At 62.7% G+C, this 22,498-nt stretch overlaps 2 protein-coding genes across 3 annotated transcripts in view; one reads left to right on the top strand and one right to left on the bottom strand.

Moving 5' to 3' along the window:
• The window catches only part of YPEL1 (yippee like 1), a 10,963-nt gene extending 8,748 nt beyond the window's left edge, over window positions 1–2,215 (top strand). For both annotated transcript variants that reach the window (XM_065904072.1, XM_065904071.1), the window contains exons 2-5: window positions 83–360; window positions 1,081–1,124; window positions 1,419–1,527; window positions 2,029–2,215. In XM_065904072.1, the coding sequence (XP_065760144.1) occupies window positions 244–360; window positions 1,081–1,124; window positions 1,419–1,527; window positions 2,029–2,118 (360 nt within the window). In that variant the 5' untranslated portion in view covers window positions 83–243 and the 3' untranslated portion in view covers window positions 2,119–2,215. The remainder of the gene's footprint in view (window positions 1–82; window positions 361–1,080; window positions 1,125–1,418; window positions 1,528–2,028) is intronic.
• Window positions 2,052–22,498, bottom strand: PPIL2 (peptidylprolyl isomerase like 2). The gene is made up of 20 exons (XM_065904070.1): window positions 22,367–22,498; window positions 20,000–20,049; window positions 18,708–18,753; window positions 17,173–17,235; window positions 16,293–16,344; window positions 15,344–15,395; window positions 12,667–12,758; window positions 12,258–12,347; window positions 11,505–11,580; window positions 10,767–10,927; window positions 9,935–10,010; window positions 9,493–9,599; window positions 9,256–9,345; window positions 8,992–9,025; window positions 8,446–8,563; window positions 6,975–7,031; window positions 6,150–6,222; window positions 5,993–6,055; window positions 5,748–5,887; window positions 2,052–5,556 (listed from the first exon to the last, which is right to left on the bottom strand). Exons 1-20 carry the CDS (start codon window positions 22,396–22,398, stop codon window positions 5,460–5,462), a joined length of 1,569 nt encoding a protein of 522 aa, XP_065760142.1. The 5' UTR covers window positions 22,399–22,498; the 3' UTR covers window positions 2,052–5,459.

Here is a 22,498-nt window from a genome sequence, read left to right as displayed (position 1 = left end):
CCCCGTCTCTGCGACAGGCGCCCTGAGCCCGGCACGCCCTCCTGCGGCCCTTTCTCTCTGTGACCCTCTGCTGTGTTGACAGGTGGTGGCGCTTCTCTCACCCCAGCGGTGTGGACGGAGCCACACGCCCTCCCGACAACAACGGCTCTGGCGTGCGTGTCCCAGTGTTTGTTCTGCTGGAGAGCCCAGCAGAGCTGCAGCTCCTCCCGCGCCGGCCCTGAGCTGAGCCAGGAGTGCCCCGCGATGGTGAAGATGACCAAGTCCAAAACTTTCCAAGCGTACCTGCCCAACTGCCACCGAACCTACAGCTGTGTCCACTGCAGGGCCCACCTGGCCAATCACGACGAGCTGATCTCCAAGGCAAGTGTCTGCTCGCGCGATCAGGGGCCCCAGGGGAGAGGAGCGTGGACCCCCCAGGTGTGCGCCTGACTGCCTGCAGCCCGTGGGCGGCGTGTGGGAAGTCGTGTGTGAGCCTGTCTGGCTGAGTCGTGGTCTTGGCTGTGACGCTGTCCCGTGGCGGGTCCAGGGGGCTGGTTGCTGGGTTTGCACACACGCCCTTCACCTGTGCAAACTGAGGCCTGGGCCGCAGGCCGCTTGGCTTCCAGGGCCGGGAGCTCATTCCTGGGTGATAGGCAAGAACCAGAAGGTTCTGACCCGTCTGCACTCCGGGTTATTTTTGAGGTCTGTCCGCCCACTGGGTCCCTTGAGCCTTGTACCTGGGTGACGAGTCCCCGTCTAGTGTCCCCGCCAGCTCCTCTGGCCGTGCAGCTGGGACTGGCCGGAGGTTGGAGACGCACAGATGCCCTGTTCTGCCTCCTTGGTCGTGCTGGAACGAGTGACCATTCTCCGACCTTTCCTCCCAGAGAGGGGCCGCGGCTTTCTTGTAGTTCTCATGGAAAGGCACGGAAACCGCCCCGTGTCCCCACCCCCCACCCCGTCTCCTGGAGGCTGGCATGTGCTGTCCTGGGCACAGGCTCACGGGCGCTCTGCCCGGCGGCCCCTCCACTCTCCCCCAGGGCAGGGCTCCCATCACTCAGCTCTGACGGCGACCGCCCTCTGACACCTCTTCCTTCTCTGCAGTCCTTTCAGGGAAGTCAGGGACGAGCCTACCTCTTCAACTCAGTGTGAGTACCGTGCCGCTGGGGCCGCCCAGGGCTGGGGCAGCATCGGTTCTTCTTGGAGGCCGGGGGGTGCCCCCAGCTGGGGTCTATCTTCATTTCCCTGGAGACAGCAGACTCTGGGTGCCTCCTCACCCCTGCGGCATCCTGGATTCTCAGGGGGGAGCCAGAAATTGCGCCTTCTCTTCCGAGGGGCAAGGGACAGCTGGGGAGTCAGGGAGGCACCCCGGGTCCCGGAAGCAGCGGCAGGTGGAAAAGCGGGCCTGGCCCTGCAAGGGTGCCAGCTCCTGCCCCCCGCAGGGTGAACGTGGGCTGCGGCCCCGCGGAGGAGCGTGTCCTGCTCACCGGCCTGCACGCCGTGGCCGACATCTACTGCGAGAACTGCAAGACGACGCTTGGGTGGAAATACGTGAGTCACCGTGGAGAGGGTGGGCCAGAAACAGGACGGGTGCCGACCGTCAAGGAGGGTCCACGGGCCGGGCGCGGGCAGGGGCCTGTGGACGTGACCCGGTGGTCATGCCCACAGCTGACCCGCCTGGCGTGCTTGGCCCCCACCCAGGACCCGCCTGGGCCCATCGTGGGGCGCGGGGGGGGTGTGAGGAGGACAGGCTCCCTGCACCAGCGCGCCCCGCCCCACCCCGGCTTCTCTCCACCACTTGTGACCCCGAGCCCCAGGAACGCGGCTTGTGCTGACCGTCCTTCTGAACCGCCCCGCCGGTCCACGCACAGCTGTCGCTGTAGCTCCCACCCCGACGCCCGGTCCCCACACAGCAGCCCCTTCTTGGCCCCAGACAGCACCACACAGGCCACGTCCGGGAGACATGACCCTACCCTTCCTTTCTTCGCCGCGTGTATAAAGAAGTTGAAAAACCAAACGGATTCTATTCTGAAACCTCTCTCTCTCTTCAAGGAGCACGCCTTTGAAAGCAGTCAGAAGTATAAAGAAGGAAAATTTATCATCGAGCTCGCTCACATGATCAAAGACAATGGCTGGGAGTAAAGTGGACTTCCTGTTCCCCCTTGAACGTGACGGAGACGGTCGTCAAGGAGCTGAGGAGCATCCGAGGGCGGGTGATCCCCCCGGCCAGCTCCCTGGGTGAGGCAGCCCCCGCAAGCTGTGTCCTCTTCATGCACGTGGTTGTTTCTGAAATGTTCCAATGACCTGTTTCTAATTCCTCAAGATCCACAGAAAGACTTAACCGACTGATGACTTGTCCATCTAGTCCATACATTTTGTAACCAATGCTTTTGAGGTAGAGTTTGGCTGTGTTCTGTTGTTTTGATGGAACCAGACTGAGTCCCCATGGACCCCAAGGCGGCCTCTCTGGAGAGCCAGCCCTGCTCGTCTGGAGTGAAGAGAGGGGACCACTTCTCACTGACTCTCGGACCCGCCGCGTGGTGGTCCTGCGCGCAGGCCGCCCAGGGCAGTGCTCTGCCAGGAGCCTCCCTGACGGCCGTGCGTCTCTGCACCCAGGGTGCTTTTTAGCCTTGTTCAAACGCAAAGGGTGCCACTGGATAACACTTTAGATGAGCTGGAAATAGAGAAACGTGTCTGATGGAACACCCTGTTTGTTTAAGTCAGTAGCTTCCTTATCTAGAAGGCGAGTGAGCAAGTGGTCAGCAGACGCGACCCTGGGCCCATGCACAGGCCCTGAGTGGCTGGCCCGCAGAGTTCAAGCTGATCACACTGGGCCAAAGGAAAGCGGACTTCCTTTTCTACTCTGATGTACTTGCAGAAAAAGAATTATTTTTCCTATATTTGAAAGAGGCCAGAACAGGATAAACTTCCAAATTAAGATCTGCCACTGTTTTCACGTTTTCCACAGAAAGTTCCAGTTGCAAGACAGGGGTAAACTCGTTGCTCGGGGGCCCCAGCCCACCCTGGTTCTGCTCGAGTTCCCACGCACCGGGCCTTTGCAGGGCTGGGCCGTGTGTGGCTTCTGGCCAGTCTGCAGAGTGGAGGCCAAAGGCCCTCTGGCCAGTGAGCCCGGCCTGAGACGCCCGGGATCCCGGCCCCACCATCTCATGGCCACAAACTGGAGACCAGGGGGCTCTCCCCTGAGCCTGGAGCCCCAGCTGCTGCTCCAGGCTCAGGGGAGCTTCCTGTGGGCACCCTCTGACCCACAGCCTGGTCCATGGGGAGCCCTAGGCTCCCCCACCCCAGGGTGCTGGGTCGTCCACGAGGGTGCCCAGCAGGCCGCCTCCTAGCAGAGCCCCGGGGCCTGGTGCTTGGAGCCCCTTGAAGGTCCAGCGGGCACCCGCCCTGAGGGCTGAGTCCGAATCCCTGAGAGCCAGCCTAAGCCTGCGGCCAGGCGCTCCTCCAGCAGATGCTTCTGGACGCCGAGGAGCCAGCTGCGTTTCCCGTGTCCACTGCACTCACATGTGGAGCGTGTGTTCTGGGCTATCTCTGGGGGTGCAGCAGCCTTCCTCCCCGTGGCACGGGATGGCTTCGAAGCTGATGCCAGCCAAGGCTCTCAGTCACTTTCCTTGTGGGTCTTCTGCAAAACCGGAGCTCCTTTTGAAACCAAACGAACTGACCGTGACCAGCTTCAAGGACCAACGCTCCTGAGGCCACAGCCAGACGTGCGGGTCAAGTGCTGGGACGCTCCCCTTTAAGTTCCTACACGGCTATCACCCCACGACTTTTATTTAAATTATTTAAGATATTTTTTCCTTGGGAAGAGTGGGAGGTGACACCAGGATTATAAATGCGTTTAAGTCCACTATGTAGTGTTCTCTGCACGTATCCTTTAGAAATGGGGTTTAGCTCTGGCTGTTTTTTAAGTATATATATATATATATATATAGTATTTTTATACGTTAACGCTTACTCTTGATGGCATCTGTCAGCTATTAGGAGGGATCAGAAATGGGAATTGTTTCAAAAGTCCCTTACTTTACCTGATGCCCTCACCAGGGACTTACACAATCTGAATGTTTTTTAACATCTAGAGAAGTACAATTTCAGCTCCAAAATGACTTAAGAGATGTAAACCATCCCTCATCAGAGGCCCTGGGCAGGCCCGTCCCCTGTGGAGCTGTGGGTCTGCAGCCTGGGGTGGCTGGCCTTCCGTCACGGCAGGTGGGCCCGGCTGCTGGACAGATGGACAGAAGGCCAGGCCAGCCCAAAGGCACGCTCCCCAAGCGGACTGCCCATGTCCGGCCCTCCATGCTCTGTCTGCGTGAGCTTCCAAAATAAAGCTTCCAACGTTTGCTGCCTCCTGGTCAGTAGCATCGACGGCTAGCCGGGTAGCGAGGGGCCCCGCGCTGGCGGCCTCCAGAGCTGCTGCGGGCGGGCGCCCCCGCTCCAGGAGCCTCAGGTGAGCGCCTCACACACCTCCTCCCCATGACCCCGGCTCCCAGGGACGGAGCCGCTCAGCAGTTCCTAGCCGAGGCGGCACTGGTGCCGGGTCCTGAAGAGTGAGGGACGGCGGCCTGGCTGCAGGCATGGGGTAGGCCGGTCCCCGTGGAGCCTGGGCCTCAAACGGGGGAGGGGCCACCGTGCGTGTGGAGCTGTGGGCCCAGGGCCAGCAGCAGAGACGGGGAGGAGCTATAGTACCTTCTGGAAGCGAGAGCCGGCTGTACTCGCTGCCAGGAGGCTTTGGGTGAGGACAGACCGCACAGAAGTGGGCACGGAGCCCGGCAGGGGGGCCAGCCATGCTGACCTGGGGGCTCAGCGCTGAGAGCGGGCGAGGACTGCAGGGAGGCTGTGGGCCTCCCAGGGTGAGCGGATGTGGTCCTGGGAGGCAGCTGTCCTGAGCGTCTGTGGCGCTTCTGGAAGCCAAGGGGCATGTCCAGGGGGAGGGCTGCGGGGAGGCGGCGCAGGAACGACGGGTCCTGCGGCTCCTCAGCAGGGAGAGGACCCCCGAGCCGGGCACTGGTCAGTACGAGCACAGGGCCGGGTCCCCAGGGAGGGGCCTCACTCAGCCCCGGCCAGGACAGTGGGAGCCCGTGGCTTCACCCTCCTGACGGCAGAGGGAACGGCCTGGGGCTGGGTGGGCCCAACGAACCCGAGCAAGAGGCAGAAAAGGTTTCTGGACAAACATCGAGGCTCTGCCCCCCTGAGTCAGAAGGTCTGGTCTGAGGTCCCAGGTGGCCACTGGCTGGAGGACCACGCCAAGCGGACCGGCCACCCTGAGGTGACAGGTGGGGGCGCGGGGGTCAGAGCCAGCCCTTCCTCTCTGGAAGCCTGAGACTCGGACACAGGGCAGGGCCAGGCCACCCGCCCACGGAGGGAGCCAGGAAAGGACTCGGGCGGCGGCCAGAGCTTTATTGAAGGGCGGACGGTCGACTGCGCACCCAGCCCCGAGTCCCCACCGGCTCCAGCGCAGTGGCTGGCTGCTACCACGAGCTGAAGTCCCCGAAGCCACGGCCAGGCTTCTTCTTGGCCACGGGCACGGCTGCACTGCTGGACGGCTCCTCCTCTGCCACCCGCTTCCTGGGGGCACAGCGGACACGAGCTGCCGTGTGCACGCGGGCCCCCAGCGAGGAGCCCCCGCACGTCCCAGGCCGCAGAGGCCCCGACCTCCCAGCTCCCTCCCAGTTGACTGCAGTCCCGGAGCCTCCGTCTGACCCCCGCCGACCGGCTCTGACCCCGGGACGCGGGGCGTGGGCACCGGGGGAACTCACGTGACTGCCGGGCTGATGTACTTGCCCACGCCCTGGCGGTACGCCTGGGGGCCCTGGCTCCCCTGGGGGGGCTGGCTGCTCTTGGGCGAGCTCTCGGGGGCCGCCGCCTCCAGCCGTGTCTTCCTGCGCTCCTCAGCGATCTGTGGGGGCCAAGTGGAGGTGGGCTCGAGCGCTGGCCCAGGCAGGGCTCCTGGAACAGAACCAGGCCAGCTGCGGGCACAGCCGTCCCCCCAGCCCCTCCTCACCTGAGCGTCGGCCTCTTCATAGGGGTCCACGAACACGACGGTGGAGTCAATGCGGATCTCCTCCTGGTGGGGGAGGTGGGCGTGAGCAGGCCCCCACCCGCCCACCACCCACCCAGCTCCGAGCCCGAGGGGAGGACCTCTGCTCTGGGGCACAGACCTTAGGGCGGTCAGTTTTGGGGTCACTCTCCACGTTCTCCATGGCCGTCAGCGTGTCAAAGCCCCCAACAACCCTGCAGCAGAGCAACGGGCGCCTGAGAACGTGCCCGGCGCGGGCACCCCTGCAGGCTGGGGCAGACTGAGCAGGCCCGGCCGCTGTCAGCGCGGACTGACAGGCCCCGTCCACACACACAGTGTCTGCAGAGGACTCGGCGCTGAGGGTGAACGCCGAGCCCTGGACGAGAGGTGGAGAGACCGGCCGTGGCCCAGTGCTGAGCTTCGTTCGGGACTGCGAAGGGAGGGCCTGCCGGGGGCAGGTCTCGGGCCCAAGGGTCACCACCCCCCAACCCGCGCACAGACTGGACAAGGGGGCACAGGCCCGGCGGGGGGGACCTCCCCACACACAGACCCCGCCTGGCGCTCCCCGCCCCGCCACACACACAGACCCCGCCTGGCGCTCCCCCCACCCCGCCACACACACACACACCCCGCCTGGCGCTCCCCCCACCCCGCCACACACACACACACCCCGCCTGGCGCTCCCCACCCCGCCACACACACACACACCCCGCCTGGAGCTCCCCCCACCCCGCCACACACACACACACCCCGCCTGGAGCTCCCCCCACCCCGCCACACACACACACACCCCGCCTGGCGCTCCCCACCCCGCCACACACACACACACCCCGCCTGGCGCTCCCCACCCCGCCACACACACACACACCCCGCCTGGCGCTCCCCCCACCCCGCCACACACACACACACCCCGCCTGGCGCTCCCCCCACCCCGCCACACACACACAGACCCTGCCCAGCACCTCACCGCCCAAAGATGGTGTGCTTCTTGTCCAAGTAAGCGCAGGAGCGGAAAGTGATGAAGCTGGGGAAGGACAGGGTGGTCAGCGAGAGCCCACACCTCCCCACCCGCCTGCCTCAGCCCCCCAGGCCAAGCTCCCACATGGGACGGTGCACCATCAAGTCTCCGCCGAGACTGACACACGGACATGGCAGAGAGGCTGACCCCCCGGGGCTGCACCCACAGCCAGCAGGAGGAAAACACATGACCCCAGTGACAGACGTCCCAGAACACTCAAACTCTGAAACCTCGCCTGGAAAAGCAGGCCTGAGAGCCGGATCAGGTGACGACACCGCTCACCCGGCCCCGCACAGCCCAGCCCGGAGAGACCCAAGTCTACCCGCCCCACAAGCTGAGAACATGAGCGTCCATAAAGCCTCGACTCTCAGATAAGGGTCCAGATATATGCCACTCAGCAACTGTGCTCCCCACCACCTAGATGGACATAGTAGTGTTCTCTACATGAGCGACCACCACCCCAGCATGAGGGAAGAAAAGCTCCACTTCCAATCTATCACAGACCACAAAACTCTCCAGGAGCAGCCGTCTGCAGGAAGGCAGGGCACCCGTGAGCAGGAACCATGAAGTCACGTTAAAAAGGCAGAAAATGCCCTTGGAAAGCCAAGGCACGTCCCCACACGGAAGCTCTCACGCTGCCTGATCCTCTAAAACACACGTCACATGGCTCTGACTGGACTGACGTCCACGTCGGAGGATAAGCAACCCAGCAGAGAGGAGATAGCGCAGGGACCACGCCCGGGGACGTGCTGCAGGTCCCGTGGCCGCTGTCGCAGGAGGGCGGCCCGCAGCCCTTCCTCGTGGTCAGTGGGTGGTGCCTCTTCTGTGGGACGCTCCCCAGGGGCCCTGCTGGGGGAGGTACAGAGAAGAGCCCCGGGAACGAGTCACCCGGGTCACTGGACAGGGCCCATCCTGCTCCACGGGTGCCTAAGACTGCCAGGGGCCAACAAGCCAGGCCAGGCCGACGGGCACCCTCACCGTCGGGCAGCGGCAAGGCCCCGTCCACCCACGGAGGGGCGGCTCCCAGACGCTGGGACCACACAGGCACTGCGCCCCACAGCCTCCCAGACACGCATGGAGGCACGCCGGGACCCCGTGCGAGACAGGCTCCAGAGCAGCCCCAGGCACACACCCGCCACCTTCCCCTGGACTGGAACATCTGGGAAAAGCATCTAGAATATAGCCAAGCAGTTCAGCGTTTTTAAAACTCCTCCTTCACAAGGACTGCAGTGGGGAAGCAGCAGGTAAGGCCGTGGTGCAGGCCTCCTGCAGCACCCCCAGGCGCCCCCCACCTCCTGCTAGCAATGTCAGCCTTCGGCAGGCAACGCCCTGAGTGCGGGGCGGCCCCCTGGCTCGACGGACGCAGGTGGGCACGACCTTCAGGGCGAAGCCAGCAGGGAGCCCACCCCCATCAACTCACAACTGAGACTTGTTGGTGTTGGGCCCCGAATTGGCCATGCTGAGCACGCCGCGGCCCGTGTGCGAGAGGTTGGGCCGGAACTCATCTCTGAAGGGCTTCCCCCAGCACGACTCCCCACCTGGAAGAGGAGAGGCCGGGGCAGCAGGACGACCGCGACCCAGGCAGCCCAGAAACCTTGCCGCCCCAGGGCCCCCACCCCTAGATGCCCATGGACCCCCAGTCCCAGGGCCTCAGAAAACTCCACGAGGGAGGGCGGGCCGACCCAAGCAGCCAGCAGGCTGGGGGGGCCTTTGGAGGAGCAGCCCCCGGGGCAGAGCTCGACCCCCACCGCTGGGCCCCTAGGTCTGCTGCCCAGGGGGGCAGGCGCCTGGAGGCCCGAGCAGGCCTCGCCACAGTGCAGAGCTAGGAAACAGGAGCTGGAGGCCATAGGCCATGGCTCTGGGGGCCCCCACGCCCCTCCCCGCACGGCCCATGGTGCAGCCAGCAGTACCGGGGGCGCATGCTCCCGGAGGCCTGTGCTCCTGGGGTCCCGGCGCCAGCACCCACCTGTGCCGGTGCCCGTCGGGTCGCCTCCCTGGATCTGTAGGAAGAGCACGTCAGTGAGGAGCCCCACTCTGAGCCCCCACCTGCCTGCCTACACCCCCAGCTGCTGCTGGAGACAACGGGGTCTCCCCCACAAGCTCGATGTGGCCAGCTGGGCTGGGGCCCAAGAAGACCCCCGGGGACCAGGGGGTCACCCACCGAAGGGTCAGCACCGCCCGTGGGGAGGACCCCGCACACGGGTGTGGGGCAGCCGGTGTCGGCACTCACCACAAAGTTGCGGATGGACCGGTGGAAAACGGTGCCGTCGTAATACTGCTTCTTGCAAAGCTTGATGAAGTTCTCGCAGGTTTTTGGGGTCTGAAATAAACCAAGGGCTCCGGTAAGGCACACGGCGGCCTCAATGGTGGGAAGGGCTCCCGGGACCCACAGCCAGGCCCTGGACTGGTGGACGCGGCAAGCCTGAGCACCCGAGGCTGCGCGGAGCTGCGGGGGGCACCCACACACCAGGTCGCAGTGCAGCTCCAGGTTGAGGTCGCCCAGGCTGGTGTGCAGACGCACGTAGCCCTTCTTCTTCACGAACCGGTAGCGCAGCTCGTCCTCGTCGATGGCCGCTACGAGGAGACGCCTGAGCTGCCCGCCTGCCCCGGGTCGGGGGCCCAGGGGGGAGGGCGGGCACCGGGGGCCAACAAGGGGAGGAGAGGAGGGGCTGGGGGACGGTGGCCCCTGACCAGCCAAGGCCAGCAGAGGAGGGCGCTGGAGCCTAGGTGGGGCAGCCCCCCTAGCGAGCCTCCAGACAGACGCTGCCCTCCCAGACACAAGCCCACTTTTGAAAGGGCACAACCCCACCTGACTGCTGGCAAGCTGCCGGCAAGCCCACAGAGCCGAGGCGGGTGGGGGGGACACCCATGCCTGGCCACCACAGACAAGGAGTGGGGCCAGGTGCTACCTGCTTCATGCGTGGTCTCGGGAACCATGGCGGTAGATGTGAAGGAGGCGCTGACCCTCCCAGTGGAGTAGTGGGCCTGCGGGGAAACCATGCCGGTGGTCAGTGCGGGGGCCGCCCCTCTGCCCTGGACCTGCCCGTCGCCTCCCTCCACCACCCCTGGGCACCAGGGGGCTTCCTGGGCGGACAGTATGCCCAGCCCATGCCGGCCTCTCCCACAGGGCCCAGGGAGAGCCGCGGCCCTCAGCTTCAACTGTGCTGAAGGCCTGGCTGCCAAGCCTCATGTTAAGTGAGACCTGGAAAAGCACGTGAGGCAGAGTGTGGGTGCCTCTGGGGTTCAGAGCATCAGGCACTTGTTTCTTCCTATCAGAAGAAGATGCATCAGAATCTAGGAGCCGCAGTGTTGCAGGAAATCGTGAACAACGCACCCTTGTCTTTAGCACACCTGGCTTCCTGGACAACCGTTTACAGGGGTCTCCCAGCCCCAGGCCCCCAGGCCCAGCCTGGCAGGGGGCGGGGGCAGCTGAGGGCCCGACAGGCCAGGGCATGAGTCGCAGTGTCCTCACGGCCAACTGGGGCCCGGGGCCAAGCACAAGGCCGGGGCCGGGACGTGCAGGTGAGGCCTGGGAGGCAGGCCCCCTGGGACCAGCCATGCCCCCCAGCAGCTCGGCACCCCTGGGTCACTCTGACTCCAGGTGGCCAGCTCCGCAGGGCCATGCCTGCCCACACCCCAGGCTGCTGTGTGGCGAGGAACCACGGAGGCTGCCGGCAGCCCCCCACCCAGCACCACGATCCAGGAGTGCCGCCAGGGCAGGGGAGCGGGCCGCCTACTCACGGCGTTCAGCTTGTCCACCTTCGCCTTCTCGGGGACCTTCATGGTGGCCGCCAGCACCTCGTCCCCTTTGAACTCCTTGTAGAGCTCCTGCAGCGTCTCCCGCGTCTCTGTGTTCGTGTTTTTCAAATAGTACGACGGGTCCTGCTTGGCCTTCTCTTCATCTAGAAGACGGCACGGTGGTCCTAAGACCCAGCCAAGACCCAGCGCCGTCCCCAGATGCTGTGAGGGGACAGGGGGCCAGAACCACCGAAAGCCCAGCCGGGCCTGAGGCCAGGGAGACCGGCATCTCCATCTGTCACAGCCTCCGGGTCACAAAAGCCCCGGGGAAGCGCGTGGTGGGAGCAGGGGTGAGGCCACCGCCCCGGCCCAAACCCAGGGTCACAGCCCCACGACACGCTCCCCACCCTCCAAGGCCCGCCTGCCCCCCGGCGGCCCAGGCCAGCCCTGCGGTGAGAAACGGACCATCTCTGAGGGGCGCGGAGAGGGTGACCCAGGCCCCAGGGACCCAGGAGAGGAAGCAGCCTTGTGGGGCCTGCAGCCGCGTCCTGGCCCCCACATGCCCAGGCCCCGGGGCCCTGATGAGCCGGTAGAGGACGGTGGCATGGCAGCTCACGACATCCAAGGCCCATGCAGGCAGGCTGGGACCCCTGGACTCTGGCGAGGGGCGGGGAGCATCCCCCAGGAACCTGGCTCTGCCACCCCAAGCCCCTCGCCCCTGGGCAGCTGGGCTGTACGTACCTGGGTCGATTATCTTCATGTTATTCTTAATGTGAAAGAAGTTGGAGACGTTGAACTTGTCCAAGTTGGTGGGATCCTACGGCACACAGAACACGTGTGGCAGTGAGCCCGGCATGTCCTGGGCCATGCAGCTGCTGGGCAGGCAGCGGCAGCAGCCGGCAGGGCCCAGGCTTGGGGAGAGGCTGGGGGTCGGCAGGGGCGGGCGGGGCTGGGGCCGCAAACCCGCATCGCAGCTGCACGCCTTCTCCCTGCTCACAGCCAACCAGCGCCCCCAGCTGTCAGCGCAGGACACAGGGTGTATTCCTCCACCCTCCCACCACCGGCCGTCCCCTGCAGTCAGCTGCCAGGTGGACCCCACAGTCTGCCCGCGGCCAGAGAGCCCACCCCAGGGGAGGGCCATGCACTGGCCTCAGATCATAATGGGAAGAGCTACAGGAGGACCCAGGTCCCCCGATTTTCTGCAGCCGTGACTCTCATGAGCCCACTCAGGCTCTTGGGACACCTCCAGGAATGCTCCAGCCCGCCCCGGGTCCTGAGCACCTGCCCCAGCCCTCAGGCTTGAAACAGGGCAGCCTCGACTTGGAAGCGCTCCAGGCGCAAAGATGAGTCGGGGGTGGCCCCTGCGGGAAGCCGGAAGCCCCAGACTGCAGCGGCAGCCTGCGCAGAGGCCCAGGGTGATACATGGCCGGGAGGGGCTCTGCTGGGCCACGCAGGCAGGGAGCTAGGAGGGCACAGCAGGGCGGGGACCCCCACCTGCAGGGTGATGATGTCCTGTCGGCAGAAGGGCTCGTCGGTCAGCAGGTCTCGGAAGTTCTTGGCCTTGATGTTCAGCTGCTCCACCGCCTACAGCCAGGAGGAAGGCCGCGGTCACGGTGCCTCCCCGCACTCCGCAGCTCAGAGACCACCCGGGAGGGGGAAAGGGCAAAGGCCTGTGTGCCGCAGGAGGCCCACCCCCACGCTCCCGGGGCAGGGCTCCCTCCAGGGTCTCTACGGTCCTGCGGGCCCGGGAACGAGGACCCACTCAGCAGACAGAGCTGCCTGGTCCAGGCCTGGAGGCCACAGGCAGGCCGCCACCCCTTGGGTGCACTGGGGGCTCTTAGCTCGTGACCTCCAGGGGCCCAGGCCCCGCGCCCGTGTCCCCATCAGGCTTGTGACGACCCACCTCGTGGGCGTAGACGTTCCCGGTGGTCCTGATGGCCACGATGTGGCTGCTGTTGGTGAACACGGTGAAGAGCACGGGGCAGTGGAACTTCCCTGGGGAGAGGGCGGGCGGGGTTATAGGGGGCGGGGTTAGAGAGAGGGGGCGGGGTTAGAGAGGGGGCGGGGTTAGAGGGCAGGGGCAGGGTTAGAGGGGATTAGAGAGGGTGGGGCGGGGTTAGAGGGGGGCGGGGCTGGATTAGAGGGCAGGGCGGTATTAGAGGGCGGGGGCGGGGTTAGGATTAGAGGGGGTGGGGCGGGGCTAGGGAGGGGCGGGGTTAGAGGGGGCGGGGTTAGAGGGGTTAGAGAGAGGGCAGGGCAGGGTTAGAGATAGGGGGCGGGGCTGGGTTAGAGGGCAGGGCGGTATTAGAGGGCGGGGGCGGGGTTAGAATTAGAGAGGGTGGGGCGGGGCTAGGGAGGGGCGGGGTTAGAGAGTGTGGGCGGGGTTATAGAGAGGGGGCGGGGCTGGGTTAGAGGGCAGGGCGGGGTTAGAGGGGATTAGAGAGGGTGGGGCGGGGTTGCAGGGGGGCGGGGCTGGATTAGAGGGCAGGGCGGTATTAGAGGGCGGGGGCGGGGTTAGAGAGGATTAGAGAGGGTGGGGCGGGGCTAGGGAGGGGCGGGGTTAGAGAGGGGCGGGGTTAGAGGGGTTAGAGAGAGGGCAGGGCAGGGTTAGAGATAGGGGGCGGGGTGGGGTTAGAGGGAATTAGGGTGGAGTGGGGTTAGAGGGGGTGGGTCAGGTCGGAGTGCGGGTGTGGGGTCATAGAGGAAGCAGAAACCCAAGGGGCTGCCCAAGCCCCTCTGAGAGCGGGAACTCCGCCCCCTGCGGGACCGCCCCAGGCAGCGTCAGCCCCAGCCCCAGCGCCAGCCTCCGCCTCGGGGACCAGCCTGTCTCGCCACCCGCCTGCTGCCCCTTGGACCTGTCAAGTCCCACACACCCCACGGCAGTCCCTCTCTCAGACCCCGCCCCATGCCCACACCTCCTGGGCCCCTCCCTGCCCCGCTTCACCCCACGCACCCACCAGGGCAGCCGGGGAGCCGTGCAAGCCAGTCCCAAGGACACTGCAGCAAGGGGGACACGTAGAGATGAGAGCCCTGGACCTGTATGAACTCTAAGAACCCTGACCTCAAAACTGCAAACGGTAATTACAACAGCATTCTGGAAACTGGACCAACGGCTGGATACCCAACACTAAAGAACTCATACTTTCTGGGTGTGACGAGGGTGGTCTCGTTTCTAAAGTCCTCAGCTTTTAGAGACACACTCAAACGCTTAAGCGTGAAAGGCACGAAGGCACCGACTCCGCGGGGCGGGAGCACAGATAAACTCAGACGGGCGGCACACCAACTCCACCCTCTCATCAACTGAGACACAAGGCCAAGCGTGCTCTCTAGATCAAGGGTAGTAAAAATGTAAAAAGGCACCGTTGAGGGGGGCTTTGTGGGGGTCCAGTGGCTAAGATTCCGCACTCCCAATGCAAGTTCAATCCCTGGTCCGGGAACTAGATGCCACATGCTACAACTAAGACATGGCACAGCCAAATAATTAAAAAAAAACAAGTTGGGTCAGATCTTTCTTGCTCAAATCTCTGAGCCCTCCTGTGACTGTCCAGGGCCTGAGACACTTCTGCGCTCCCCACCTCAGCTGACCCCAGACCACAGCCACTGCCCCTGCTCCACTCACACCGTGCAAGTTTAACAGTGGACCCCGCGCCGGCAGGGCCTGTCACAGCAGGGCCTCTGCCTGGAACGCTCTCCCCACAGGGCCCCCTCACGCCCACCTGTCTGCAGACTCCCTCTCGAACCCTGTCAGCCAGCCCCGAGCCCCTCTCCCTCGGCCCACTTCACCTCTGACCACAGGAAAGGCCACGTCTGACCCAGCACAGTAACCTCATTTCCAAAGCCCCTCCCTCTCATCTCAGGAGAGGCCTGGCCCGTCCTATCTGCATGCAGCAGGCAGCCACTCAGTGAATGCTTGTAAAGGAGCCGCTCCTGGAGCGGGGAGCTCCCCGGCACCCAGACTGTCCAGGCCACCGAGGCCGGCTGACTCCTCACTGCCGTCTGCACCTGCTGGGGGCTGGCCGGCCTCCACGCATTCCCCTGGAACCCACCCGCCAGCAAGCTCTGACTCTGCCCTCCACCAGGGCACCTGCACTCGCCCAGGCCCATAATGAACTGAGAACAAGGTCAGAGCCCATGGAGGTTGCCTCAACACACAGGTGTCTGGCCAGCAAGAACAGTGGAGGGTACGCAGGTTGCAGAGCAGGACCCCGGGACTGGGCCGGGGCGTACGACCAATGCTGAGCTGAGCAGAAAGAGCCCAAGAGCCCCCGCCGCCACACCCAGCTGCCCACCTAGGCCGCAGCCTGAGCAGCACCGTCTCCAGTGACACCTGGACCAAAGCCACGGCCGGGCAGGCCTGTGCCCCCGGGGGCCCAGCTCAGCCCACACTGCCCAAGTGCCCTGCAGTGAGGGCTCATCCCCATTCCCAGCTTGAAACTTCCTGGGCCTCTAGGAAGACAGCACATTTTTGAGAAATTGAAAGCAAGCATCTGGCTTGCTCAGAAGGGAACAAGAACTTGGTGAGAGGTAGGGCTGCAGGTCCCTCAGGCCACTCCTCCAGCTGGCTGGAAAGGATCACTCACCTTCATTGTTCTTCGCAAAGTTCAACTTGATCAGGGACCTCCCATCCAATTTCTGGAAGAAGCGGAATTAATAAAAATAAACAAGCAACTAGCTAGAAGAGGTGCCGAGGACACCAGGCCGGTGCAGCAGGCAGCAGCTCACTCAGGCTTAACTGCCGCCAGGTCTCCTACCCAGAACAAGGCCAAGGCCCCCTCTGGGCCCGCGAGGCCGCAGCTGTGACCCAGCCCACCCGTCCCACCCCGCCCGTCCCCGGGTCTCCGCGGCACTGGTGCTGCTCCCTGATACCCCCAGGTTCCCGTCCTCCTCCGGGGCCGCAACCCGGCCTCTGGTCCTGCTCTGCTACAGAGCCAGCCCCGCACTGCAGCGCTAACATCCCCTGCGAGTGAACTGCAGACGCGCTGTGAGGGAGCAGAGAGCGGCTGGCAGAGCAGAACCGGGCTCAGGCCGGTGACAGGTGTGCAGGGCTGTAGCGGGAGGGGCCGATCCCGCGTTCTCCACCGCACGGCATGCACGGCACGTCAGCAGCGGGGAGCTGGCCTCCACAGAGCCCATAAGGAGCATCGCCCAAAGGGATGGGACGCCCAGCGCTTCCGAGGGTCTGGGACCCGAACCCCCTTCACACCCACCAGCAGGATCCTGGAATGCTTCCACTCCTCCAGGGCAACGTGCCAGGAGCTACCAGACCGAAAAAGCAGCCCCAGGGCCGGCAGGCTGGGGGCCACTGCACATGCACCCGGCCAGCGCTGGTAACAGCAGAGGATGCCAAGGCCCGCGGTGCCACCACAGGAAGGTGCCCCCATGATCCACACATGGGCACGTGGGGGTCACACTGCACGAAGGACAGATGTGGGGAAGGAAGGGGCCCCACGCGCACACGTGTGTGTGTGTGTGTGTGTGTGACACGAGAGCGCTCACCGACCTCACCGAAGCTCCCACACAGCCACCTACCTCTCCGTTGCTGGGGTTGGTCCCGTACTTCTTAAGCCAAGGAACGATGTTCCTGAAGGAAGAGACGAAGTGTGTCAGCGTCAGATAGCAGCGGGCCAGAGTTGGGGGCTGGGATGGGGGGCGGCTGCCCGGGGGGCTGGGGAGCTGCTCCGCCTTCACTCTCCACCTCATCACAGGAACGAGGGTGTTTCTGGCTACACAGGCGTCAGTGGCCGCTTTCACTGCAACTGCGCACAAACGTGGATAAACAACACTAATGGGAAGACCTACATGCGTGTTGCTACAACTCTACAGGGAGGTACTGGGCCAGCCTCAAAAACCACACTTCCAGAAAGTTCTGAATGACAAGGGCAAAAAGCTCTCGTTGTAACTGTGAAAAATGGATCCGGAACCACCCTCTCAGTGTGACCTCTACCAGGTTCCCACAAACACTTCCCAGGCAAAGAGGGGCCCAGACTGACAGCGCTGGTCCCAGGCGCTGAGATTACAGCCCATCTTCCCTTCACTCTGAACTGCTTTCCACGTTTTCTGAAACAAGACTGAGCCACGAGGAAACAACAGAAGCCTGCTTCCGCTGGAACACAGACGGAGCACGAGAAAGGCAGGCAGCTTGACTACGGCTCTGCCTTCGTGACGTGAAAGCTACACAGCTCGCCGACGTTCCAACAGCTCGGGGGTGTGAATCAGAACGCTGGGGGCCCCCAGGCAGAGGTCAGAGCAGTGCTGCCCCTCCCGCCCCAAGAGGCCCACCCAGGGCTCTGGAGTCCGCGGGACCGCAGCGTGGCCCTGCCCGCAGCCCACACCCTCCCACAACCCTGTCCCAGGTGGGTGCCAGCAATCTCATCACATCCGTCAGCTTAGGAGTCGGGGGGAAACTCACAGCAAGTCAAAGACGACTCCTTCGGGGGTGCACACCGGGTAGGCGAAGGGCTGCAGAGAGAGACTGAGGGGCGAGAGTCAGCCCGGGGCGCCGCCCGCTCCCGGCCCAGAGACGCTGGCGGGCGGCCGTGGCCGGGGTCCCGCCCGCTCCTCGCTGCGCGGCGGGCACCTCTCCTGCACACGACGCAGGCCAGGTCTGACGCCCGGGAAGCTCTGATGCAGGGAGGTGGAGGTCGCCCAGTGAAGGGTCTGCTCAGGAGAAGCGGCGCCCGGGCCCGGGGTTTCCATCAGGAGCCCTCGAGGGCCCTTCTGCCCCGGCTTATTTGTGCCTCTGTCTCCCACGTGTCGGGCAGGGGGTCAGGCCCCGGGACCTGGACTGCCCGGCAGCACTGGCCTCGCCTCCCCGGACACCGCCCCCAGCAGCCGCCCTCTGCGGCCCACCGCTCCCCTCCAGCCCCGGGTGCTGCTTGGGACTGACCAGAGCAGGAGCCAATGCCGAGGCGAGCTCCCAACAGCAAGAGCGTGAACACACACCTTCTCCCAAGGGGCCTCAAGGGCACGTCCTCCCCCAGAACGCCAGGAGTTACAGAATGGGCAAGATACAGCGCCTCGGGCAGGCTCCGGGCGCCAAAGACCTCTATAAAACCGCTCACAAGGCCACACTCCCGGGAGGCGCGTGACAAGGCTGCTGGTGGAGGACAGAGCCGCGGCCGCCCACGCCGGGGCCTCACCTGCTCCCTCGGCAAGTGAGACAGGTGAGGCCCTCACTCCACGGGGCCCTCCAGGAGCCCCTGGCCGTCCCTGCCTCCTCACTGCCCCGTGCCATCTGGTTGGCCAGCCTCACTGTGGTGCTAGGGTCACCAGGAGGGTTTGGCCAGCTCTCAAGGCTCACCCTGACCTACTGACTCAGAACTGGTCGGGGGGCGGGGGGGGGGGGGGGGGGGGGCGGTATGCTGTGCAGACACACGTGTGCAGGGCAGAGCTGACCACAGTTAAAACTTGGGGAAACTCGGGCCCAAGGGGCCCACCAGGCCTGCCCACTCCCCCAAGCCCAACGAGGGAAATGGCCTTTGACTGGGTCTGCAGCAGTGTCCCCCCCGGCCCCCATAGTGACCCCCACAGTGAAAGGGGGCAGGGGGCCCAGGTAGCACAAATATTGCTGCTGCTGCTACTACCTAGACTCAGGACCAAAAGGAAAGCGAGACAGCCCAGAGCTCAGAGTCAAACCACTTCCTGGATGGGACACCTGGGCCAGGGAGCTCAGCCCTCCCAGCACGGATCCTCTGGGCTGTGTGGGTGGCCTGAGGACAGGGAACACCCGCTTTGGGAGGTGAGCACCAGGCTAAAGACAAGGCCCTGGTCAGAAAGCCACCCAGCTCTTTCCACTGCTGGGTCCTTTCTCTGGCCCCAGGGAAGAGCCGAGAAGGGAACACAGACAGAAGCCACCCCGGCATCTCTGGGGATCAGATTCACTGTCACACAGGGGAGTACTCCAGAGTACTCGCGTGAGAGAGGGGAAGCTCTCCCAACTCTTACCTGCAGTGGTCGAAAGGCAGACGACGAAAATTTGTTTGTGGAACATCTGTGTGAGATGAAAGCAAAGGTTGGGAAAGGTAATTATTCTGTAAAGAATTTCACAAATGTGCTCCAACAAGTCGACTACATTTTAAGAAAAAGTGCATGCTGGGACTTCCATGGTGGTGCAGCAGCTAAGACTCCAGTTTCCCAACGTAGGGGGGACCCACATTCCAACCCTTGTCGGGAAGCTAGATCCCACGTTCCACAACTAAGACCCAGCACAGCCAAGTAAATAAGTAAATTTTAAACAAATACATAAACAAATAAAAACTAAAAGTGCATGTAAGTCACAAGAACGAAACATAACAGCATGGGGTTACAGTCAATAACATCCTGGTAACTGTGTGTGGTGACAGATGGTTACTAGATCTATTTTGGGTTTTCCTTTGCAAAGTACAGAAACATCAGATTACTGTGTTGTACACCTGGAAGAAACAGAGTGTTGTAGCTCCACTATACTTTAATAAGAACAGTAAACCCTGCTTAAAAAAAAAAAAAAGAGGAAAAAAAGAAAATGCTGACGTAAATTACGTAGTGCAAAAATTGCTGTGGCCTAAAACAGACAGAGCCAAAACATGGGGTACACCAAGAAAGAGCTTAGAGAAAAAGCACAGACCACAGGTGGGAACCTCCCGCAGCACAACCCCAGCTAACCCCTGGCTGTGGGCCCCTCCTGGCTCTGCCTTCCCAGTAGGCCAGACCAGCAGCAAGGGGGAGGGTGCTCTTCTGAATGCAGCCATGACAGCTTTGGGTACTGTCATTCTTTGTATTACTAACTGGATAGACAAGACATTATTTTAACCTATGTTTAAAAAAAAAAAAAAATCACCAAAAATTTTTTAAAAAGGCACTTCCCTTGTAGCTCAGTGGTTAAGAATCCACCTGCCAGTGCAGGAGACATAGGTTCGATTCCTAGTCTGGGAAGATCTGACATGCCGCGGGGCTACTAAACCCATGCACCACAACTCCAGAGCCCCAGCCCCACAGTGAGAGTAGCCCCACTCACAGCAGCTAGAGAAAGCCCACTCGCTGCAACAGACCCATCACAGCCAAGGGGAAACCACCACCAAGATGAAACATCTCCTCCAATATTTAGTGTGCCTCCTCTTCTGTGAGCTGCGCCCTCAGCCCATCAGTCCACTATGGTTTCCATCTTCTTGTTAGTTGTTCACTTTCACAGGCTCACTCCACAGGGAAGGCTTTAGCTACACCCACAGACTCAAAGGGAGCAGAAGGGTTTCACGTCTTACCTGGTTTCTTGCCGCCATAGAAGTGAGTGTATTCAGCACAGGTGATGTACCTGGAGAGAGAGAGAACCTTACTACTTCCCCTTTCACAAGGAAGACAGAGTCTGGAAATAAACCAATGACCGAGTCACTTCGCTCATTTGGCAAATACTTATTAAACACCTACTACGTGTCAGACACATTGTGATAAACAGAACACAGATACGGGTGATACACAAACCCATAAGCAAACCCAAACGGTCCTCCTGTGCAGATGAGATCAATTTAACAGTAGGGTGAACGGTGAGAAGTGGCTGGCCACATGAAGACCTTGGGGGAGAGCTTTCCAGGTAGAGGGACCTCGCGTGCCCGGGGGTGGGGGCTGCTGAGGAAGGAGACTTGGGGGGTTGGGTGGGTCACCAGGGACCCCGCGGGCTGTGGGAAGACTCTGGATTGGCTTCAGGCAGGATGGAGGCGCTGCAGGGTTCTGACAGGGCCCTGAGTCCTCAAAGCGTCACTCTGGCTGCACTGTGCAGAGGCTCAGGCAGGAGGCAGCAGAAACCGGTCAAAGAGCGACTGCAAAGGTCCAAGACGGAGCCGGCAGAAACTCCACCTGAGCGGATGGGTGGGCCAGCCAGATGCGGTCAGCTCCTGGACATGCCAGCAGCACTTACTGAGGGACAGGAGCCAGAGGGAAACTCCCAGGCTTCTGACCCCAGCGAAGGAGCCAGGGTGCGACCACTGAGAGGGGAAAACAGGGGAAGAGCAGGCTCAAGTGCTGACAGTGAACGAGTTCCTCTTTGCTTTTTGATGCAGGGGGTGCAGGTTCCATGCCTGCTGGAGGAGCTAATATCCTGTATGCCTTGCCGCCAAAAAGCAAAACACAAATCAGAAGCAATACTGGTACAAATTCAACAAAAACGCTAAAAAAAAAAAAGTCCCTTCCATGAGCAAAAAGTTCCTTTCACAGAGGGGCTCACTCACTGAACTCCACAAGCCCATTGGAGCTTCCGGGGCGGTGTTGTAAGCCAGGCTGGAGCCATCACCCAAGGGATGTAAAACAGATAGGAAACGCAGGGAGGAGACCTAGGAGGTCCGGGAAGGCGAGGACCCAGCAGACGGAACCCAGAGAGCGCCCCCTCTGAAGAAACCCGGAAACAGCGGTGTCCCAGACACCAAGGGCTTCAGAGGGAGAGAGGTAGTCGGGCGCGCCCTACGAAGCAAGGACGGAGAGCCGACCCCCGGATGGAGCCCCGCCGGAGTTAAGGGATCCTAACAGGAGCAATGCGGGCAGACCCTGACTGAAGTGGGGTCAAAGGGAAGGCAGAAAATTGCAGGCCGACACAGATCTTCCTCATCTCATCAGTCAGTTCAGTTGCTCAGTCGTGTCTGCCTCTTTGCGACCCCATGGACTGCAGCACTCCAGGCCTCCCTGTCCATCACCAGCTCCTGGAGCTCACTCAAACTCATGTCCACTGAGTCGGTGATGCCATCCCACCATCTCATCCTCTGTCGTCCCCTGCTCCTGCCTCCAATCTTTCCCAGCATCAGTGTCCTTTCCCATGAGTCAGTTCTTCCCATCAGGCGGCCAAAGTATTGGAGCTTCAGCTTCAGCATCAGTTCTTCCAATTAATATTCAGAACTGATTTCCTTTAGGATGGACTGGTTGGATCTCCTTGCAGTCCAAGGGACTCTCAAGAGTCTTCTCCAACACCAGTTCCAAAGCATCCATTCTTCGGAACTCAGCTTTCTTTATAGTCCTACTCTCACATCCATACATTACTGGGAAAACCATCGGAGAAGACTCTTGGAAAACACTCTTGAGAGTCCCTTTGACAGCTAGGAGATCCGACCAGTCCATCCTAAAGGAAAGTAGTCCTGAATAGCGTCTCACTGTTAAGAAAATCAAACTCGATGGCAGCTGGGGGGCCCAAGTGGGTTTAATTGGAAGATGCTGGAGCTCGGGAGCGCATCGGGGGGCGGGGGACGAGGCCGCGCCCGAGGAGACCCGCCAGGTAAGAGCTGGCGAGCCTGAGAAGCCGAGCGGACTGGACCCCAGAGACCCGCGCCTGAGGTGGGCGCCCCGCGGAGGACCGCGGAAGTTTCCGGCGAAGCGGCGTCGAAGGGGCGGAGAGAACGGGAGCCCGGAGAGAACGGGAGCCCGGAGACCAGAGCCCGATGGGAGCTCCCTGCGGAGAACCGCGGAGGTTTTCGGCGCAGCGGCGTCGAAGGGGCGGAGAGGACGGGGCCCCGCAGACCCGCAGACCCGCGCCTGAGGGGGCGCCCCGCGGAAGACCGCGGGGCTTCCGGGGAAGCAGCGTCTAGAGGAGCTCGGGGGCGGGGCGCGGGGCGGACAAGCCCGCTCCTGGCGGCGGCGGCGGCTCAACTCACATCTTGTCCTTCTGGTGCTGTCGCTTCCCCATGGCGACGGCAGGGTCAGCTAGTGCAGAAAACGGGTGAAAAATACACCTCAGACCGCGGCGTTTTGTCCGAACTCCGTAACTACTTCCGGGTGCCGCTGAC

The sequence above is a fragment of the Muntiacus reevesi genome, chromosome 13 (genome assembly GCF_963930625.1).
Source record: "Muntiacus reevesi chromosome 13, mMunRee1.1, whole genome shotgun sequence".
Lineage (NCBI taxonomy): Eukaryota > Metazoa > Chordata > Mammalia > Artiodactyla > Cervidae > Muntiacus > Muntiacus reevesi.
Note: the sequence above shows the minus strand (reverse complement) of the source record. Positions and strands in the feature narration are given on the sequence as shown.